General features: G+C 43.6%; 2 protein-coding genes across 3 annotated transcripts in view; both read left to right on the top strand.

Annotated features, from left to right (window-relative positions):
* The window catches only part of fam193b (family with sequence similarity 193 member B), a 32824-nt gene extending 24881 nt beyond the window's left edge, over nt 1-7943 (top strand). For both annotated transcript variants that reach the window (XM_062984688.1, XM_062984687.1), the window contains 3 exons: nt 5264-6248; nt 7412-7487; nt 7566-7943. In XM_062984688.1, coding sequence (XP_062840758.1) covers nt 5264-6248; nt 7412-7487; nt 7566-7662 — 1158 coding nt within the window. In that variant the 3' untranslated portion in view covers nt 7663-7943. The remainder of the gene's footprint in view (nt 1-5263; nt 6249-7411; nt 7488-7565) is intronic.
* A 1941-nt stretch (nt 7944-9884) lies between these two features.
* LOC134335894 (probable ATP-dependent RNA helicase DDX41) lies at nt 9885-23830 on the top strand. The gene is made up of 17 exons (XM_063018517.1): nt 9885-10008; nt 11449-11541; nt 11635-11788; nt 11889-11963; nt 12045-12105; nt 12349-12485; nt 12688-12760; nt 13518-13671; nt 13761-13897; nt 14380-14542; nt 16546-16677; nt 16893-16964; nt 17048-17144; nt 17226-17375; nt 22178-22249; nt 22891-23001; nt 23214-23830. The coding sequence occupies exons 1-17, from the start codon at nt 9982-9984 to the stop codon at nt 23348-23350; spliced, it is 1845 nt and encodes a 614-aa protein (XP_062874587.1). The 5' UTR covers nt 9885-9981; the 3' UTR covers nt 23351-23830.

Raw genomic sequence — 23830 nt, 5'->3', positions numbered from 1 at the left:
GACAGCCTTCCTAGGAGAATATTCAACAAGCTCATGGTCAAGTGTCCACATACTTTTTGACTAAATAGGCATGAATTCCCCATAGACACACTCCAAAAATCTTGTGGACAGCCTTCCTAGGAGAATATTCAACAAGCTCATGGTCAAGTGTCCACATACTTTTTGACTAAATAGGCATGTAATTCCCCATAGACACACTCACAAAAATCTTGTGGACAGCCTTCCTAGGAGAATATTCAACAAGCTCATGGTCAAGTGTCCACATACTTTTTGACTAAATAGGCATTGAATTCCCCATAGACACACTCCAAAATCTTGTGGGACAGCCTTCCTAGGAGAATATTCAACAAGCTCAATGGTCAAGTGTCCACATACTTTTTGACTAAATAGGCATTAATTCCCCATAGACACACTCCAAAATCTTGTGGACAGCCTTCCTAGGAGAATATTCAACAAGCTCATGGTCAAGTGTCCACATACTTTTTGACTAAATAGGCATTAATTCCCCATAGACACACTCCAAAATCTTGTGGACAGCCTTCCTAGGAGAATATTCAACAAGCTCATGGTCAAGTGTCCACATACTTTTTGACTAAATAGGCATGAATTCCCCATAGACACACTCCAAAATCTTGTGGACAGCCTTCCTAGGAGAATATTCAACAAGCTCATGGGCAAGTGTCCACATACTTTTTGACTAAATAGGCATGAATTCCCCATAGACACACTCCAAAATCTTGTGGACAGCCTCCCTAGGAGAATATTCAACAAGCTCATGGTCAAGTGTCCACATACTTTTTGACTAAATAGGCATGAATTCCCCATAGACACACTCCAAAATCTTGTGGACAGCCTTCCTAGGAGAATATTCAACAAGCTCATGGTCAAGTGTCCACATACTTTTTGACTAAATAGGCATTAATTCCCCATAGACACACTCCAAAATCTTGTGGACAGCCTTCCTAGGAGAATATTCAACAAGCTCATGGGCAAGTGTCCACATACTTTTTGACTAAATAGGCATGAATTCCCCATAGACACACTCCAAAATCTTGTGGACAGCCTCCCTAGGAGAATATTCAACAAGCTCATGGTCAAGTGTCCACATACTTTTTGACTAAATAGGCATTAATTCCCCATAGACACACTCCAAAATCTTGTGGACAGCCTTCCTAGGAGAATATTCAACAAGCTCATGGTCAAGTGTCCACATACTTTTTGACTAAATAGGCATGAATTCCCCATAGACACACTCCAAAATCTTGTGGACAGCCTTCCTAGGAGAATATTCAACAAGCTCATGGTCAAGTGTCCACATACTTTTTGACTAAATAGGCATTAATTCCCCATAGACACACTCCAAAATCTTGTGGACAGCCTTCCTAGGAGAATATTCAACAAGCTCATGGTCAAGTGTCCACATACTTTTTGACTAAATAGGCATGAATTCCCCATAGACACACTCCAAAATCTTGTGGACAGCCTTCCTAGGAGAATATTCAACAAGCTCATGGTCAAGTGTCCACATACTTTTTGACTAAATAGGCATGAATTCCCCATAGACACACTCCAAAATCTTGTGGACAGCCTTCCTAGGAGAATATTCAACAAGCTCATGGTCAAGTGTCCACATACTTTTTGACTAAATAGGCATTAATTCCCCATAGACACACTCCAAAATCTTGTGGACAGCCTCCCTAGGAGAATATTCAACAAGCTCATGGTCAAGTGTCCACATACTTTTTGACTAAATAGGCATTAATTCCCCATAGACACACTCCAAAATCTTGTGGACAGCCTCCCTAGGAGAATATTCAACAAGCTCATGGTCAAGTGTCCACATACTTTTTGACTAAATAGGCATGAATTCCCCATAGACACACTCCAAAATCTTGTGGACAGCCTTCCTAGGAGAATATTCAACAAGCTCATGGTCAAGTGTCCACATACTTTTTGACTAAATAGGCATTAATTCCCCATAGACACACTCCAAAATCTTGTGGACAGCCTTCCTAGGAGAATATTCAACAAGCTCATGGTCAAGTGTCCACATACTTTTTGACTAAATAGGCATTAATTCCCCATAGACACACTCCAAAATCTTGTGGACAGCCTTCCTAGGAGAATATTCAACAAGCTCATGGTCAAGTGTCCACATACTTTTTGACTAAATAGGCATGAATTCCCCATAGACACAGTCCAAAATCTTGTGGACAGCCTTCCTAGGAGAATATTCAACAAGCTCATGGTCAAGTGTCCACATACTTTTTGACTAAATAGGCATTAATTCCCCATAGACACACTCCAAAATCTTGTGGACAGCCTTCCTAGGAGAATATTCAACAAGCTCATGGTCAAGTGTCCACATACTTTTTGACTAAATAGGCATGAATTCCCCATAGACACACTCCAAAATCTTGTGGACAGCCTTCCTAGGAGAATATTCAACAAGCTCATGGTCAAGTGTCCACATACTTTTGACCATATAGTGGAGCACATGTACTCTTTTGACTAAATAGGCATGAATTCCCCATAGACACACTCCAAAATCTTGTGGACAGCCTTCCTAGGAGAATATTCAACAAGCTCATGGTCAAGTGTCCACATACTTTTTGACTAAATAGGCATTAATTCCCCATAGACACACTCCAAAATTTTGTGGACAGCCTTCCTAGGAGAATATTCAACAAGCTCATGGTCAAGTGTCCACATACTTTTTGACTAAATAGGCATTAATTCCCCATAGACACACTCCAAAATCTTGTGGACAGCCTCCCTAGGAGAATATTCAACAAGCTCATGGTCAAGTGTCCACATACTTTTTGACTAAATGTGCATGACTTCCCCATAGACACACTCCAAAATCTTGTGGACAGCCTCCCTAGGAGAATATTCAACAAGCTCATGGTCAAGTGTCCACATACTTTTTGACTAAATGTGCATGACTTCCCCATAGACACACTCCAAAATCTTGTGGACAGCCTTCCTAGGAGAATATTCAACAAGCTCATGGTCAAGTGTCCACATACTTTTTGACTAAATAGGCATTAATTCCCCATAGACACAGTCCAAAATCTTGTGGACAGCCTTCCTAGGAGAATATTCAACAAGCTCATGGTCAAGTGTCCACATACTTTTTGACTAAATAGGCATTAATTCCCCATAGACACACTCCAAAATCTTGTGGACAGCCTTCCTAGGAGAATATTCAACAAGCTCATGGTCAAGTGTCCACATACTTTTTGACTAAATAGGCATTAATTCCCCATAGACACACTCCAAAATCTTGTGGACAGCCTTCCTAGGAGAATATTCAACAAGCTCATGGTCAAGTGTCCACATACTTTTTGACTAAATAGGCATTAATTCCCCATAGACACACTCCAAAATCTTGTGGACAGCCTTCCTAGGAGAATATTCAACAAGCTCATGGTCAAGTGTCCACATACTTTTTGACTAAATAGGCATTAATTCCCCATAGACACACTCCAAAATCTTGTGGACAGCCTTCCTAGGAGAATATTCAACAAGCTCATGGTCAAGTGTCCACATACTTTTTGACTAAATAGGCATTAATTCCCCATAGACACACTCCAAAATCTTGTGGACAGCCTTCCTAGGAGAATATTCAACAAGCTCATGGTCAAGTGTCCACATACTTTTTGACTAAATAGGCATTAATTCCCCATAGACACAGTCCAAAATCTTGTGGACAGCCTTCCTAGGAGAATATTCAACAAGCTCATGGTCAAGTGTCCACATACTTTTTGACTAAATAGGCATGAATTCCCCATAGACACACTCCAAAATCTTGTGGACAGCCTTCCTAGGAGAATATTCAACAAGCTCATGGTCAAGTGTCCACATACTTTTTGACTAAATAGGCATGAATTCCCCATAGACACACTCCAAAATCTTGTGGACAGCCTCCCTAGGAGAATATTCAACAAGCTCATGGTCAAGTGTCCACATACTTTTTGACTAAATAGGCATGAATTCCCCATAGACACACTCCAAAATCTTGTGGACAGCTTTCCTAGGAGAATATTCAACAAGCTCATGGTCAAGTGTCCACATACTTTTTGACTAAATAGGCATTAATTCCCCATAGACACACTCCAAAATCTTGTGGACAGCCTTCCTAGGAGAATATTCAACAAGCTCATGGTCAAGTGTCCACATACTTTTTGACTAAATAGGCATTAATTCCCCATAGACACACTCCAAAATCTTGTGGACAGCCTTCCTAGGAGAATATTCAACAAGCTCATGGTCAAGTGTCCACATACTTTTTGACTAAATGTGCATGACTTCCCCATAGACACACTCCAAAATCTTGTGGACAGCCTTCCTAGGAGAATATTCAACAAGCTCATGGTCAAGTGTCCACATACTTTTTGACTAAATAGGCATTAATTCCCCATAGACACAGTCCAAAATCTTGTGGACAGCCTTCCTAGGAGAATATTCAACAAGCTCATGGTCAAGTGTCCACATACTTTTTGACTAAATAGGCATTAATTCCCCATAGACACAGTCCAAAATCTTGTGGACAGCCTTCCTAGGAGAATATTCAACAAGCTCATGGTCAAGTGTCCACATACTTTTTGACTAAATAGGCATTAATTCCCCATAGACACACTCCAAAATCTTGTGGACAGCCTTCCTAGGAGAATATTCAACAAGCTCATGGTCAAGTGTCCACATACTTTTTGACTAAATAGGCATTAATTCCCCATAGACACACTCCAAAATCTTGTGGACAGCCTTCCTAGGAGAATATTCAACAAGCTCATGGTCAAGTGTCCACATACTTTTTGACTAAATAGGCATTAATTCCCCATAGACACACTCCAAAATCTTGCTTATAATCAAGTGTCCACATTCTTTTGACCATAAGAATGGTCTATGGGGAAGCACACATCCTCTTTTGACTAAATGTGCACTAATTCCCCATAGACACACTCCAAAATGTACACGACATGGTCAAAAGTATTAGGACGCCCCATCTAATTTGTGTATTTCAGCCACAACAAATGCTAACAGGTGAAGTAAATTAATTATATAAAGGAAATAATATGCTTCCGACTTGGCAGCAACAGTTTAGGGAAGGCCCTTTCCTGTTCCAGCATGACTGTGCCTCCATGTGAGCTCACTAGGATTTGGAACAGAACCCAAATCTGCCATGAAAATAGTGAAAGCCCGGCATGTGGTCGAGCACCAGGGTGAAATAAAGCGGCGTCCGTGTTTGTGTGTCCACCAGGAGAAGGAGCGCGCCCTCCAGGTCTGCAGCGATCAGCATTCTTCATCTCCCCAGCCCGAGCAGACGGAGGAGGCGGAGGACGAGGAGCACGTCCCGGACGGCGAGGCCGGCCGTCTCCTGGAGTGGCCTCAGCTGGAGCTGGAGCGCGTCAACAGCTTCCTCACGTCACGCCTGGAGGAGATCAAGAACACCATCAAGGACTCCATCCGCGCCTCGTTCAGCATGTACGACCTCAACCTGGACGTCAGCGACTTCCCCAAGAAGGCCGCCTCGCTGGAGGGCCAGCGCCTGCTGCCTCACCTGAACGGCTCGGCCAACGAGCCGCAGCAGATCGACCTGGACCTGGCGCCGCTCTCCTTCAAGAACTTCAAGAAGAGCGTCCAGATACTCAACGGCCTCACCAGCGACTGCAGCACCAACAACATCAGCAACAGCATCGCCGCCGACACCGTCAGCGACGTTTCCACCCCGACTGTCCCCCCCGCGACCGACGACGTGCCCAAACCCAGAGACGAGACCAAGAACACCACGGGCGCCGGCGCCAAGACGAAGAAGGGCAAGAAGATTCAGCGTCTGCAGCACCAGCAGCAGCAGGACCAGCACCCCCAGGAGCAGCACGCCAACTATAAATCCACTAAAGCACCCGGAAACCAGGAGAAAACCCCAGAGCCCGACAAGGTCGCCAAGGGAGGGTCCAAAACCATCCAGCAGCACGCGGAGAGTCAGAAAACCGGAAACAGAAAAGCAGAGGAGGGTAAACCAGCCTTTAAAAACGCCACCGCCATTTCTAATGGGAGCCATCATTCGGGATCGAACGCGCACAGAGGGAAGTACGACGGCGACGCCCGGGGGAACAAATCGGAGCACGAGGTGTACGGGAAAAACAACGCCAACACTCCGAGTAACGCTCAGAACTCACAGCAGCAGCCGAGGGGTAAAAATAAGAAGAACAGGAGCAAGACGGATAAGTCCAGCAGTGCTATAGGTATGATAGGCTTACACTGATCAGCCATAACATTAAAACCACCTCCTTGTTTCTACACTCACTGTCCATGTTATCAGCTCCACTTACCACATAGAAGCACTTTGTAGTTCTACAATTACTGACTGTACGCCATCTGTTTCTCTGCATGCTTTGTTACCCCCTTTCAAGCTGTTCTTCATTGGTCAGGACCACCACAGAGCAGGTGTTATTAGCGCCGCTGGAGTTTTTAAACACCTCACTGTCACTGCTGGACTGAGAATAGTCCACCACACAAAAACATCCAGCCAACAGCGCCCCGTGGGCAGCGTCCTGTGACCACTGATGAAGGTCTAGAAGATGAGCGACTCAAACAGCAGCGATAGACGAGCGATCGTCTCTGACTTTACATCTGCAAGGTGGACCGACTAGGTAGGCGTGTCTAATAGAGTGGACAGTGAGTGGACACGGTATTTAGAACCTCCAGCAGCGCTGCTGTGTCTGATCCACTCATACCAGCACAACACACACTAACACACCACCGCCATGTCAGTGTCACTGCAGTGCTGAGAATGATCCACCACCTAAATAATACCTGCTCTGTGGTGGTCCTGTGGTGGTCCTGACCATTGAAGAACAGCATGAAAGCAGGTTAAAACAGTATGCAGAGGAGCAGATGGAGTACAGTCAGTAATTGTAGAACTACAAAGTGCTTCTATATGGTAAGTGGAGCTGATAACATGGACAGTGAGTGTAGAAACAAGGAGGTTTAAACAGCTATTATTTTTTTCCTATTTTCTCCCTTTTTCTCCCAATTTTAGCATAGCCAGTTAGTCTTTCGCTGCTGGGGGTCTCAGTCGTGTCAGAGGAGGGTATATTCGCCTGCCCCACGCCCCCTCTGACACGTGCGCAGTCCCTCGACCCCTTCTGGGTAGATTCGCACATGAGGCTCCTCCAGGGTCCTAACAAAGTGTTTGAAAACCTTGCTCCTTTTATCAGCAGACTTTATTATTAACAATTATGCCCGCTAGATGGCGCCCAGCCAGATGAACTAGTGGAATATCCAGCTGTGCCACCTGAGTGCCTGCTATTATTATTTTTTATTATAAATAAAAACAATCTGGGGATTCTAATCACGGTGGAATCCAGACGTGCACCCTAAACGTTTTTGCCTCCCTTCTTTACAGATGACGTGTTCCTCCCTAAGGACCTCGATCCAACCGAGATGGATGAGATTGATCGTGAGGTTGAATACTTTAAGAGGTAAAGCTTTATTCATTTCTACACTCATTTATCCTACCTCTTTCGCCGGCGCTGACCTCTGTGCTTCCTCCTCCTCAGGTTTTGCCTGGATTCGGCTAAACAGACGCGACAGAAAGTGGCCGTGAACTGGTCAAACTTCAGCCTGAAAAAGATGCCGTCGAACGCGGCGCAGTAACGCACACACACACACACACACACACACACACACACGTACGGAACGATGGTAACCGAGAACCCCAACTTCCCGACAGACTCTGCCCGGCAAGCCACTGTAGTCCTCATCCGATTGGTCCGTCTCCGCCCCGTCTGTCTTTACAGCTCACGGGATTCGGTTATGTCTAACCGTCCGGCTGAGCTCGTTTTTTTACTGTATGGAGGTGATCATCGCTCATGTCCTGGTTTTATTTGTAGTGTGTAAATAATTATTTTACAATAAAAAGGTTTTAAATCCAAAAATCATGCAAGCGACCTTCTGACCCCCTCTGCCCACCGTGGTTTTATTTATTTGAGTGTGTGTTCCCAAAGGTACTGGTAGTCCAGAGGGACGTTTTCATGAGTTCGCTGCACAGATCCCTGATGATGACATTGAAAGATGCTTTATTTAATGTGCCGTTACGTTACCAATCAATAATTATGTCACGTTTTCGACGATCAGGCGTCTCGTTAGGGGTGGTCAGTGTACCACAACTAGGGTAAGGAAGAACGTGCTAGCCCACCAGAACTGACCAGAGCTGGAACATCAACTGAGACTTCCTAGACTCACATCCTAGGCACAAATAATATTTTAATAGCATTTGTGTCTAAAGCTCATGGTCAGGTGTCCAAATACGTTTGGCTATATAGTGTATCGGTGCGCCCTCAGTGCAGGTCCCACGCCCAGATAAATAAGCGCAGTGGGATATCGCCCACCCCTACTTGGACGTCACCTGATCCTAGAACAGTAGATACTCGTTCCCTGCTTCATTATTATTATTTTTCTTACGACTCTGAATCCTGAATGATTTTAACACGATAAATATAGTTTCTGAGTCAAGAATAAAGAAGGAACACTAAAGTATTCTGTCAAACGGGGACAGATTGACGAGACTTCCCTTGCACGCCGTTCCAAACTGACATTTCACTCCTCATCCCAGACGTCTGGACGAGCTCGTCCCCGTCGCTGCTTGTGTAGTTCGGCCAGGCCGAGTTTAGATAGCGATACGTTCGAATTCCTTTCCCAGCTGTTTTCTGTCACACTTGGTATCGAAATACTTTTCTTGTGTGTGTCTGAGCTTCAGCGCGGTGGTACAGCCAACACTCACGCATCATGTTCATCTTAAATATGGCCCTGCACGCGTGTCGCCACCTCAGACATCGAGTACACTATAGATTTTACATACTGTACATTGTTATGTTGGGAATTGGGTCGTGAGATTGTATGATTGATGACGTACCGTCTTTCTGTTGTTGCTTTTGCTTTGAAGGATCGAGATGGAAAACAAAATGGGTTTTTGAATCTGTTTGAGCTGTTGTTTTTCTATCCTACATCTCTGACGATATCCAGGTTATAATAAACTAGGAGACATTATTTTAAAGGTCTGGAATGTAGATTTATACTCTACCATTAATGGCCAAGTGTATGTTGGCTTTCTGTTTGTTTTGTTTTTTTAATTATTCACTTTTGATACTGTGAAAATCTTTCATTCAGAAAGATTAAAACATGACAGTTTTGAAAAAAAGAAGTTGTTGCGTTCTCTTTGTAGCTAAATGAAAGCGTTTTGTATCATCCTAAACTGTTTACACAAGGCAGGATGTGTTCGTGTTGACAGTAGCAGATTTGGATTTCATCAGACGAAGACACACGTTTCTCTATTTTTCAACAAGGCATTTCTGCCCACAATACTGCCTCAGCTGGTAGAGTAAGTGCTGCACAGGAACATGAGTCCTGGGGCCTGAGGTTTAAACCTCACCACCAGTCACTGTAAGGAGTTTATCCTGTTCAGACTTAGGTTTTCACACAGATAATCCAATTTCCTTCCTCAACCCGAAAACCAGTAAACTCTATATTTCCCCGGGTGTGCGTGTGTGGAACTCTGCCAGGCTGCGGAACCACCTCGACCATGATCACAACGAATTTAGTGCAAATTGAACTATTGCTTTTTGTGCGATGCTTATTTCAATCGCGCGTTTGTCCGTTCTCGGTTTCCGTAGACAACGCACTGCGTTCGTTTAGTATCCTTACCCTACCCGTTTTTTGACAAACCCCGCCCTCTTAACAAATAAGCATTGGTGGTCTGACGTGAGATGCTTAGTTGTCCAATCAGATGAAGCTTTTTGTGAGGTGCTAGCCAATCCTGGCGAAGAAGCCGGGATTTTCCGGAAAACAGGTAGGGAAACAACGAAGCGGTGTGTAAACAGTAGTGAGTTGAGCGAGGGAGATGTTTACATGTACAGTTGAGTACAAATACTACTAAAAAACTAACATTTAATAATCATTTGAAATAACTTAGGCACAATGGAAGCAGAAGACAAACCGAGAAAGGTAAGGTCCTGTGGTTATTTATTATATAAACATTTACGTAACATAAAACGTAACGATTAGTGCTAGTCGTTAGCATGCTAGGTTTATTGTTTTTAAATGTTAAAATAGTTCTAATCAAACAGATTACAATATAAGTGTGATAATGATAATGGTGATTATTTTAAATATGAATTAAATACATAAAATAATAATTGCGATCTTCTTTCTAAGGCACAATCAGTGTGTCTCTGGGAATTTGTGCCTATTCGGCCACAATCCCATCCGTTATTTCACTTCTGCTTAGATTAGTTAAGGTCTCTCAGGTATCATTTACAGTAATGTTTTTAGGAGCTGGTCAGGGTCGTGGCGGGTCAGGTATGACACCGATTCATCACATGGCATCACACTCACACGTTCACTTAGTCAAATACAACTGGAGGCCATTTAGAGCGGCCAATCCACCTTCTGCATGATATTGTAGGCTGTTGGAATCGGAGTGCCTGTAAGAAAACAGCATTCAGAATATAAGTAATACTATGAAGCTGCTTACACCCATGTGAGCTTTTTGCCATTGACATGAGTCTGTCCTCAGCATAACATCCTCTACTCCTCTGGAAAGACATTCCACATGTTTCTGGAGTGTGACTTTAGGAATTTGTGCCCATTCGGCCACAAAAGCGTCCGACTGCAGTAAAGATGGTTTCATATTCGCATATTCGGATTTCTTTCTTCAACAGCTTTTACAAGATGCGTCCAAAAAGGCTAATCTGTGTAACTGCTTGTTGGCAATCAAGACAATCAACTACATCTCAGTTTACTACAGTAATAGATGCTTTTACTGACACTGTCACCCTTTATTACATAACAAAAACAGATTTTTATTAATAACTTCAATAACTTTTAAAGTATTTATCAAGTGTAACCCACATTACACACTACAACTCTTACACTGACATTTTTACCTTGTATTACATGATAAAAAAGAGATTTTTATTGACAACTTTAATAGCATTTAAAGTATTCAGCATACCAATAACTTCAATAGCTTTTAAAGTATGCATCAAATTGCTCCAAAACAAATTGTATTTTATCAAGTGTAACCCACATTACATACTACAACTCCTATACTGACATTGTCACTCTTTATTACATAATAAAAACAGATTTATTAATAACTTCAGTAGCTTTTAAAGTATTCGTGTGTCTTTAGGAATTTGTGCCCATTTATTCATCAAAACATCTGTAAGATTAGGCACTATGTCCGTTAGGGTTGAGTTTAAGGCTTACTGCGGGTCACTTCATCTTTCGTTAGATTAAAGGTTAGAAGTTTAGATGGAGCTTGAGCCATTGTGCAATATTAATATCATACAGTCTGTTTGACTAATATCTTTAAAAAGGCTGAAGAATTGTGAGGTCCACCGTGTATTTTATAAACGTGTTCCACAAAATGTTATTTTCCAGCGAAACTACACAGAGGAGAAATCTGGCTCGGAGCCTTCGGAGGATGAAGACTATGTGGCGTACGTTCCTGTTAAGATTAGAAAGCAGCACATGGTATGTTCTTCATCTGAGTATCACGGAGTGGTTTGAAAACACGTCTGTACTTCATATAACTGTGTGGTCTGTGTTTGGTCTCTCGTCTCTCAGCTGCAGAAGGTGCAGCGTCTGCGAGGAAAAGGTTTGACCGAGGAAGAACACAAGGACAGTGGAGGCGAACAGAGGGATGAGGACGAGGGGCTGGGGCCGCGCTCCAACGTCAGCTTGCTCGACCAGCATCAGCACCTGAAGGAGAAAGCGGAGGGTACGGTACACGCCTGAGGACCTGGTCTGTGAAAAAGCACATGGTGCATTTAATGAGACTTGAATTCTATATGTGGAACATTATCTTGTTTCTTCTGCAGCCCGGAAGGAGTCAGCAAAGGAGAAGCAGTTGAAGGAGGAGGAGAAGATTTTGGAGAGTGTGGCTGAGGGCAGAGGTACGTACCGCAAAGTCACCTAACTACATTCGTTCAGCTCTTCTGTCCGGCATCTAAAATCATCATTTTTGTCCATTTCAGCTTTGATGTCTGTCAAGGAGATGGCCAAAGGTATCACCTATGAGGACCCGATAAGGACCAGGTGAATGTCCTGTTAGTTACGTATGCTCTTGTAATGCGTGAGTAAGGATCACCCGCTCCTGTGCTGCTACCACCAAAGACACCCACCCAAAAAGTTCTGACACTCTCAGGAATCTCACAGTGAATCATTCTAGTCAGTGTACCTGATTCAGCACATAAACATCCAGTAAAGAGTAAAAATAATGTTCATTTGCCGTTTGGTGTTCTGAACTCATGCCGATAATAGTTTTTCTGCTGATTTAAGTTGGAATGCCCCTCGCTACATACTGAGCATGCCGGCAGCCAGGCACGAGCGGGTGAGGAAGAAATACCACATCCTGGTGGAGGGAGACGGCATTCCTGCACCCATCAAGAGCTTCAGAGAAATGAAGTTTCCTCAAGGTAAATAGAAAAACAATCTGTACTATGATTTCTGGACATCCACGGGCTAATTAAAGTGTAAATTAGATCCATAAAAACAGCTTTGGTGATTTTAATCAGCTGCATGAATTTGTTTAAACTGAATTGCGTATTGAAATGGGTTTTGTGCTGGTGTATTCTCTAGAACTGGCTTTATTTATTTATGTATTTATTTATTTTGCAGCGATCCTGAAAGGCCTGAAGAAGAAAGGAATCGTGCACCCAACACCCATCCAGATCCAGGGAATCCCGACTGTGTAAGATTCGACATCGACATTTTCGGCATTTAGCGGACGCTTTTATCCAAAACGAATATCAGTACTGGGACGGTATATTTTCTAAGCACGTGAGGGTTAAGCGCCTCGCTCAAAGACCCAACAGTGGCAACCTGGCAGTGATGGGGCTTGAACCAGCGACCTTTTGATTACTAGTCCAGTACTCTATCCGCTAGGCTACAACTGCCAGATGTAAGATCCGTCTGAATGCAAATAAAAGTCAGGGTTCAGGGATACAAAATATGCTCTATGCTCCAAAAGTATTGGGACGCCTCTTGTAATTGCTGGATTCATGTGCTTTAGCCACAGCAGTTGCTAACAGGTGTAATAATTTATTATATAAAAGAAATTATATGCTTCTCACTTGGACACGGCATGTCATTTTCTTTAAATTATTGATTTATTTGACCTGTTAGTAATTGTTGTGACTGAAGCACATTATGTCAATAATTAGATAGGTTAATAATTCCCGTCCACAGGACATTTTATGTATAAATGTAGATTAAAATGAACTTTAAATTGCTTGATCTAGTTGCAAATTTAGGATATATAATCAAAGACGTTAATAAAAACTCCCTATAATACTGAAATATAGTATTTTTTCATGCCCCCAATACTTAGGTCCTAAAATCCTCAATCCATACCCAGTCCTAGCCCCCCTCTCTCATTAAAATAAAGCCTAGTTTTAGTGAACGTTCTTGCTGATGCTTTGTTCCTGTGTGTGTGTGTGTGTGTGCAGCCTTTCGGGCAGAGATATGATCGGCATCGCGTTCACGGGCTCAGGAAAGACTCTGGTGTTCACTCTGCCCATCACCATGTTCTGCCTGGAGCAGGAGAAACGACTCCCGTTCTGCAAGAGAGAGGGACCGTACGGGCTCATCATCTGCCCCTCTGTACGTACAGGGCTGTTATGTCTATGAGCCCGACTGTAATGTAGAAGCCTGGTGGGTGGTGTTGAATTGTTGACCCTTTCCACCTGCAGAGGGAGCTGGCGAGACAGACCCACAGCATCATCGAGTACTACTGCAAGCTGCTGGAGGACGAGGGGGCGCCACAGATGCGCACTGCGCTCTGCATCGGGGGCATGTCGGTCAAAGAGCAGATGGAGGTGGTCAAGCAGTAAGTCCTGACCGATCATCATTAACAGATATTCCTACACCCAGATCCATGTGCCATTCTGTGCCATGTCCATCCTTAGGACATATATAATGTAATAATGTAATGTATATATGTATAAATGTATATGAAAATTTACCTTAAATTGCATTTCTTAATTAAGCGAAGTGTCCTGCACGTTGATCTAATTGCAAATTTAGGATTCATAATTTAAAACATTAATAAAAACTCCCTATAAGACTGAAAAAATAGGTTTTTTTTTTTTTCACGTCCCCACTCTCTAACACTCTGACACTTTAGAATGAAATATAAGGAGTAAAATCTGTCAGAAATCCTTTTGTCCTGCAGTGTTTGGTGACTCCAGATCCCATCTATGTTTTTAATAGTTATTTTCCATAAGAAATGTATAATAATGTAGTTAAAATCCAAAGTTTTCACTCAGTCTTGTTACCCTCACATAAACGTACTACGGTTGTGTTCCGCAGCGGTGTGCACATGATGGTCGCCACTCCCGGCCGTCTGATGGACCTGCTGAATAAGAAGATGGTGAGTCTGGATATCTGTCGTTACCTGGCACTGGACGAGGCTGACAGGATGATCGACATGGGCTTCGAGGAGGACATCAGGACCATCTTCTCTTACTTTAAGGTGCTTGTTTAACTGGGTTGTGTGTGTGTGTGTGTGTGTGTGATCAGGGTGTTTTCACACTTGCATTATTGTGGCTCGTTACTTTCTGTTCTCATCTAGCACAGGCGTGGTGGTATGTTTATATCAGAGGGACGGGGGTGTATTGTGGTTTGTAGGGTGATTATTATTAGCGAAGAACAGCATTTAAAATATCTGCATTTAATGTGAACAGTGTTCAGCCACCAGTAACGTAGATCTATATGTTGCTCTTGATTAAAACCACAAAGGACCTAATGCAGTCAGTTGTTTCTTTTTCGTTGTTTTTTTCTGTTTTTAACACTTGTGTTTGTCGTGCAGTTAAACAGAATGAGGAATGTCAGAGCTGTAGAATGAGTGCTGGTCTTTATTCCTCAGTTTAGTCATTTTTTACTTCCCCATTGTGAATCCGCTGTGCTGTTGCACACCCCAGATCTGATCAGCCGCATCACCACCCTGATCTGCTGGATTATCAGACAGTTTTGGGTTCCCACACAGAGCCGTAAGAGCCTAAGCTCTATGTTGACACCACCCATCTTGGGAGTAGACCCTGATAAAACTTAGCATTTCTATATCATCCTACACTCCCGAGAAGAGGGCGTGTCTAAATTCTTAGATCCCTTACTGAGGCGCCTTAATTCTGAGTGATGATCCGACTGAATGACGAGGGAGCGCCCGACGCCTCCTCAGCGCTGATGGCAATCCCAGCATTCAGTGCGGCACGACTCGTCTCACAGAGAATGACAAACACGGCGAATATTACGAACGCGGAGCAACCAACGGAGTTCTTTTCATATGTAAATAAATTCTCATTGATGTTTAATTTGTATAAAGGTGTGATTATACAAGTGTCGTTCATTTGTCAATTTGGGCTCGTCACGTACACGGAGGGAGACGTTAGCTGGCGTGCCAGCATTGGGTTGAACGCCCTGAGGCCAACTGTGGTAGCTTAGTAAGCTCAAATTGCGGTGACGTAATTAGAGCGTCTAAATAATCTGCCTCATGAGTACCATGTCTGATTAGAATCCTCTGTACTGAGGCAGCTGATCAAGTAGATAGATGGATGGATGGATGGATAGTAAGATGGATGGATGGATGGATGGATGGATGGATAGATAGACAGACAGACAGACAGGTAGACAGACAGACAGATAGACAGACAGATAGATAGATAGATAGATAGATAGATAGATAGATAGATAGATAGATAGATTGGTGGGTGGGTGGGTGAATGGATGGATGGGTGGGTGGGTGAATGGATGGATGGGTGGGTGGGTGGGCGGACGGACGGACGGACGGATAGATAGTAAGATAGTAAGATGGATGGATGGATGGATAGATAGATAGTAAGATAGATGGATAGATAGATAGATAGATAGGTAGGTAGGTAGGTAGATAGATAGATAGATGATAGGTAGATGGATGGATGGATGGATAGATGGATAGATAGATAGTAAGATAGATGGATAGGTAGGTAGATAGATAGATAGATAGATAGATAGATAGATAGATAGGTAGGTAGGTAGGTAGGTAGGTAGGTAGGTAGGTAGATAGATGATAGGTAGATGGATGGATGGATGGATAGATGGATAGATAGATAGATGGATAGGTAGGTAGGTAGGTAGGTAGGTAGATAGATAGATAGATAGATAGATAGATAGGTAGGTAGGTAGGTAGGTAGGTAGGTAGGTAGGTAGGTAGATAGATAGATAGATGATAGGTAGATGGATGGATGGATGGATAGATGGATAGATAGATAGTAAGATAGATGGATAGGTAGGTAGGTAGGTAGGTAGGTAGGTAGGTAGGTAGGTAGATAGATAGATGGATGGATGGGTGGATGGATGGGTGGGTGGGTGGGTGGGTGGATGGGTGGGTGGATGGATGGATGGATGGATAGATAGATAGCAGGGTGGGTCACTAGGTTCTCGGACAGATCCATATCTCTTGAATATGTTTAAGCAAGCGCTTCTGTGTTCGCTATTCAGGGCCAGAGACAGACGCTGCTTTTCAGTGCCACCATGCCCAAGAAGATTCAGAACTTCGCCAAAAGTGCTCTGGTTAAACCCATCACCATTAACGTCGGCCGCGCCGGTGCTGCCAGCTTGGACGTCATTCAGGTAAAACAAACAAACAATAAAAGCTTTTAATACAGATTCATTCAAGTCACAGCATTACAGGTTCCTGCTTTTCTCTGTATTCGATTTGGCCTTCTTACACCAGAATGAAGAACTTGCGGCAGACAGACTGTAAAGTCGAGATAAACTTATCTCCAGTGGCGGTCGAAGTTACGGCAGTGTTTTTACTCTGCTTTTTTGCTCATTTTCACCCACAGGAAGTGGAGTACGTCAAAGAGGAAGCAAAAATGGTGTATCTTCTGGAGTGCTTACAGAAGACTCCGCCTCCGGTAGGTAGCGTTTGCATTCTCAGGTCATGTTTGATTCAGAAGGTGTCTCACTATATTCTTGCTCTTATTATCCTCTCTGACAGGTGCTTATATTCGCTGAAAAGAAAGCGGACGTGGATGCCATCCATGAGTACCTGCTGCTGAAAGGTGTGGAGGCGGTGGCTATCCACGGAGGCAAAGGTAAACAAACCTAATAGGAGCAGATTTTCTGTTTTGAATAATGGCCATAATTAATATCATCTTCCTCTCTGGTGTATTCAGACCAGGAGGAGAGAACGAAAGCCATCGAGGCGTTCAAGGAGGGTAAGAAGGACGTTCTGGTGGCTACTGACGTGGCCTCCAAGGGTTTGGACTTTCCGGCTATTCAACACGTAGTGAACTACGACATGCCGGAAGAGATCGAGAATTACGGTAAGAAGGAGAATTTTGGCAGCGTGTGTGTGAATCGTAAACGTATTTGAGGTGCTCGGATGGCGCAGAAGTAAATTACAGTAGCCTGCTAAAACACGCCCCAAATACACCAAAGAGAGACAACAAGTACACATAATACCTGGCGCCCACAGGTAATAACCTAACATAATACCTGGCGCCCACAGGTAATAACCTAACATAATACCTGGCGCCCACAGGTAATAACCTAACATAATACCTGGCGCCCACAGGTAATAACCTAACATAATACCTGGCGCCCACAGGTAATAACCTAACATAATACCTGGCGCCCACAGGTAATAACCTAACATAATACCTGGCGCCCACAGGTAATAACCTAACATAATACCTGGCGCCCACAGGTAATAACCTAACATAATACCTGGCGCCCACAGGTAATAACCTAACATAATACCTGGCGCCCACAGGTAATAACCTAACATAATACCTGGCGCCCACAGGTAATAACCTAACAATAATACCTGGCGCCCACAGGTAATAACCTAACATAATACCTGGCGCCCACAGGTAATAACCTAACATAATACCTGGCGCCCACAGGTAATAACCTAACATAATACCTGGTGCCCACAGGTAATAACCTAACATAATACCTGGTGCCCACAGGTAATAACCTAACATAATACCTGGCGCCCACAGGTAATAATAACCTAACATAATACCTGGTGCCCACAGGTAATAACCTAACATAATACCTGGTGCCCACAGGTAATAACCTAACATAATACCTGGCGCCCACAGGTAATAACCTAACATAATACCTGGCGCCCACAGGTAATAACCTAACATAATACCTGGTGCCCACAGGTAATAACCTAACATAATACCTGGTGCCCACAGGTAATAACCTAACATAATACCTGGCGCCCACAGGTAATAACCTAACATAATACCTGGTGCCCACAGGTAATAACCTAACATAATACCTGGTGCCCACAGGTAATAACCTAACATAATACCTGGCGCCCACAGGTAATAACCTAACATAATACCTGGTGCCCACAGGTAATAACCTAACATAATACCTGGTGCCCACAGGTAATAACCTAACATAATACCTGGCGCCCACAGGTAATAACCTAACATAATACCTGGCGCCCACAGGTAATAACCTAACATAATACCTGGCGCCCACAGGTAATAACCTAACATAATACCTGGCGCCCACAGGTAATAACCTAACATAATACCTGGCGCCCACAGGTAATAACCTAACATAATACCTGGCGCCCACAGGTAATAACCTAACATAATACCTGGCGCCCACAGGTAATAACCTAACATAATACCTGGCGCCCACAGGTAATAACCTAACATAATACCTGGCTCCCACAGGTAATAACCTAACATAATACCTGGCGCCCACAGGTAATAACCTAACATAATACCTGGTGCCCACAGGTAATAACCTAACATAATACCTGGCGCCCACAGGTAATAACCTAACATAATACCTGGCGCCCACAGGTAATAACCTAACATAATACCTGGTGCCCACAGGTAATAACCTAACATAATACCTGGCGCCCACAGGTAATAACCTAACATAATACCTGGCGCCCACAGGTAATAACCTAACAATAATACCTGGCGCCCACAGGTAATAACCTAACATAATACCTGGCGCCCACAGGTAATAACCTAACAATAATACCTGGCGCCCACAGGTAATAACCTAACATAATACCTGGCGCCCACAGGTAATAACCTAACATAATACCTGGCGCCCACAGGTAATAACCTAACATAATACCTGGCGCCCACTGGTAATAACCTAACATAATACCTGGCGCCCACTGGTAATAACCTAACATAATACCTGGCGCCCACTGGTAATAACCTAACATAATACCTGGCGCCCACAGGTAATAACCTAACATAATACCTGGCGCCCACAGGTAATAACCTAACATAATACCTGGCGCCCACTGGTAATAACCTAACATAATACCTGGCTCCCACTGGTAATAACCTAACATAATACCTGGCGCCCACTGGTAATAACCTAACATAATACCTGGCGCCCACAGGTAATAACCTAACAATAATACCTGGCGCCCACAGGTAATAACCTAACAATAATACCTGGCGCCCACAGGTAATAACCTAACAATAATACCTGGCGCCCGCAGGTAATAACCTAACATAATACCTGGCGCCCACAGGTAATAACCTAACATAATACCTGGCGCCCACAGGTAATAACCTAACATAATACCTGGCGCCCACAGGTAATAACCTAACATAATACCTGGCGCCCACAGGTAATAACCTAACATAATACCTGGCGCCCACAGGTAATAACCTAACATAATACCTGGCGCCCACAGGTAATAACCTAACATAATACCTGGTGCCCACAGGTAATAACCTAACATAATACCTGGTGCCCACAGGTAATAACCTAACATAATACCTGGCGCCCACAGGTAATAACCTAACATAATACCTGGCGCCCACAGGTAATAACCTAACATAATACCTGGCGCCCACAGGTAATAACCTAACATAATACCTGGCGCCCACAGGTAATAACCTAACATAATACCTGGCGCCCACAGGTAATAACCTAACATAATACCTGGCGCCCACAGGTAATAACCTAACAATAATACCTGGCGCCCACAGGTAATAACCTAACAATAATACCTGGCGCCCACAGGTAATAACCTAACATAATACCTGGCGCCCACAGGTAATAACCTAACATAATACCTGGCGCCCACTGGTAATAACCTAACATAATACCTGGCGCCCACTGGTAATAACCTAACATAATACCTGGCGCCCACTGGTAATAACCTAACATAATACCTGGCGCCCACAGGTAATAACCTAACATAATACCTGGCGCCCACAGGTAATAACCTAACATAATACCTGGCGCCCACTGGTAATAACCTAACATAATACCTGGCGCCCACTGGTAATAACCTAACATAATACCTGGCGCCCACTGGTAATAACCTAACATAATACCTGGCGCCCACAGGTAATAACCTAACAATAATACCTGGCGCCCACAGGTAATAACCTAACAATAATACCTGGCGCCCACAGGTAATAACCTAACAATAATACCTGGCGCCCGCAGGTAATAACCTAACATAATACCTGGCGCCCACAGGTAATAACCTAACATAATACCTGGCGCCCACAGGTAATAACCTAACATAATACCTGGCGCCCACAGGTAATAACCTAACATAATACCTGGCGCCCACAGGTAATAACCTAACATAATACCTGGCGCCCACAGGTAATAACCTAACATAATACCTGGCGCCCACAGGTAATAACCTAACATAATACCTGGTGCCCACAGGTAATAACCTAACATAATACCTGGTGCCCACAGGTAATAACCTAACATAATACCTGGTGCCCACAGGTAATAACCTAACATAATACCTGGCGCCCACAGGTAATAACCTAACAATAATACCTGGCGCCCACAGGTAATAACCTAACAATAATACCTGGCGCCCACAGGTAATAACCTAACAATAATACCTGGCGCCCGCAGGTAATAACCTAACATAATACCTGGCGCCCACAGGTAATAACCTAACAATAATACCTGGCGCCCACAGGTAATAACCTAACATAATACCTGGCGCCCACTGGTAATAACCTAACATAATACCTGGTGCCCACAGGTAATAACCTAACATAATACCTGGTGCCCACAGGTAATAACCTAACATAATACCTGGTGCCCACAGGTAATAACCTAACATAATACCTGGTGCCCACAGGTAATAACCTAACATAATACCTGGCGCCCACAGGTAATAACCTAACATAATACCTGGCGCCCACTGGTAATAACCTAACATAATACCTGGCGCCCACTGGTAATAACCTAACATAATACCTGGTGCCCACTGGTAATAACCTAACATAATACCTGGTGCCCACTGGTAATAACCTAACATAATACCTGGTGCCCACTGGTAATAACCTAACAATAATACCTGGCGCCCACAGGTAATAACCTAACATAATACCTGGCGCCCACAGGTAATAACCTAACATAATACCTGGTGCCCACTGGTAATAACCTAACATAATACCTGGCGCCCACAGGTAATAACCTAACATAATACCTGGCGCCCACAGGTAATAACCTAACATAATACCTGGCGCCCACAGGTAATAACCTAACAATAATACCTGGTGCCCACAGGTAATAACCTAACATAATAGCTGGCGCCCACAGGTAATAACCTAACAAATCTCAGCTCCGCAACTGGTCATCTGGTTGCCATCTAGCGGGCACAATCGACAGTGCCTGCAGCAGACAATGATCGGCCACCGTGTCTGCTGGGTGTGAAAATGACCGGACTATGTGGCAGGGGTGCGAGGACTTTGGTTAGCAGACAGTGGATGGCCCTCCACTGGGACTGGACTGCACATGTGTCAGAGGGGGCTTGAGTAGGCGAATATACCCTCCTCGAACACATGGGGATCCCCAGCACAGGAAGACAAACTGACTATACCTATCTTGCTGTTATATGACACATACGTGTTAAATATGGCATTTAAATCCAATCCAAATAAAGAAATAATTAAACTACTTCTGGGATCAAGGTTCAAATCTCCCTTGGTGCAATCGTCCGGTCGGTTCTCTATATACAAACGTGATTGGCTAGATACACTGTGACCCTGACCAGGATAAAACAGTCTAAAACATGATAATGTAATGAAATAATTGTATTTAAATATATATTTATGTTTATGTGTTTTTGCTTGGTTAGTTCACAGAATTGGTAGGACGGGTCGATCAGGCAAGACTGGAATCGCCACGACCTTCATCAACAAAGGATGTGGTAAGAATGAAATCTATGAGATCTATGGCTTCTTAATTTCTTAATCAGCGAACTGATGCTGGTTCCAGTTCGTTCCAGAGCTGTTCGGTGGGGTCGAGGTCTGGAGTTTCTTTAAATCGAGCTTTATAGAGCATTGCTTTGTAAACAGGGGCACAGTCATGCTTTAACAGGAAAGGGTCTTCCCTAAACTGTTGCTGCAAAGCATGAATTCATTAGAAGTCATTAGAAGCGGTCTCCCAGTACTTTGGTCCATGTTGTGTATATTTACATTTAGTTATTGGTCTTTGCTTTTATCCAGTTGGATTTAGAAGCTTACCGAGATACAGTTGAGGTAAATCATGTGAGCCCACTAGCGCTGGGATCAAGGGTTCGAATTTCCCAAGGTGCTATAGACCCACAGACATGATTGGCTATGTCTGAGCCAGTGTATAAGGGTAGCTAAGACACTGCAATGGATCGTCCTGTCCAGGGCGTGATGGGAAATGAAATAAAAATGAAATAAATGTGATTGCGGAAGTGAGTTCTGAATTCTAGCTGATTTAATGCTGCACGAAACAACATCCGTCAGATGCTACAATAATACGAGAGAGGAATTTTATGGACATTACGCTGAGCCCCGGTCTTTGTTCCTTTAATTGCAGAGGAATCGGTGCTGATGGATCTGAAGGCGCTGCTGGTAGAAGCGAAGCAGAAGGTACCGCCGGTTCTCCAGGTGCTCCAGACAGGAGACGAAGCCCTGCTGGATATCGGAGGTGAGCGTTTCAATCTTTTATCAAGGCAACGATTGCATAAAAACACGCACTTGTGGGCCATTAATATCTTCAGGTATTGTTATTTCACTGTGTCTGTAATAGTGGCTCACGGACATATGGGACAGATAATTAATTTAGCTATTTTAGAATCCTTTAATACTCAGTGCCGTGTCTGTATCAGTCAGTCAACGTTTCTCTTCTGCTCGTTCCAGGCGAGAGAGGCTGCACGTTCTGTGGCGGTTTGGGTCATCGTATCACCGAATGTCCCAAGCTGGAGGCCATGCAGACCAAGCAGGTGACCAACATCAGCCGCAGAGACTGTCTGGCCAACAGCTCCATGGACTTCTAAAGCTCTGGACTTTCTCTTCTCCACGGACGAGGAGTGAATGGGTGCTGGTGTGGACGGAGTCGGGATGAAATCCACACCACGGAGGTGGGAATTACAAACCAACTGAACTGAACTGAACTGGTGTTTAGATTTTTGTGTGTTATGAACCGATTTCATGGGGGCAAGCTGTGTTTTTTGTAGGGAAACAACCCAGATATTTAAAATCCCTTGAAAAATAATGAGAATTTTGTGTTTCTCATTTATTTTTTTCATTGTTATCACCCTGTTCAGTGTTTTTGTGTTGGTAAATTAGCCGTAATATGCCATTTCTCTCACCGGCTACTTAATGTGCTTGGAAGTTCAGGCTGCTGGTTTAAAAGTGCAAACTGTCCTGTAAAATAAAATAAAACAAAATGTGTATATTTTACCAGCTTTATTTCCGACTTGTTTTTTATATAACATGCATAATTCTTGTCTGTTAATAAAACGTATTATTCCGCA

Source organism: Trichomycterus rosablanca, chromosome 22 (assembly GCF_030014385.1).
Source record: "Trichomycterus rosablanca isolate fTriRos1 chromosome 22, fTriRos1.hap1, whole genome shotgun sequence".
NCBI lineage: Eukaryota > Metazoa > Chordata > Actinopteri > Siluriformes > Trichomycteridae > Trichomycterus > Trichomycterus rosablanca.
This window is presented reverse-complemented; position numbering and strand designations above follow the sequence as displayed.

What these genes read in the sequence shown, in the direction of transcription:
- LOC134335894 (XM_063018517.1), top strand. Translation starts at nt 9,982, where the DNA reads ATGGAAGCAGAAGACAAACCGAGAAAG. An exon ending in CAGAAGACAAACCGAGAAAG is followed by an intron (nt 10,009 to 11,448) that starts GTAAGGTCCTGT and finishes GTTATTTTCCAG; the next exon opens with CGAAACTACACAGAGGAGAA. An exon ending in CCAGCTTGGACGTCATTCAG is followed by an intron (nt 16,678 to 16,892) that starts GTAAAACAAACA and finishes TTTCACCCACAG; the next exon opens with GAAGTGGAGTACGTCAAAGA.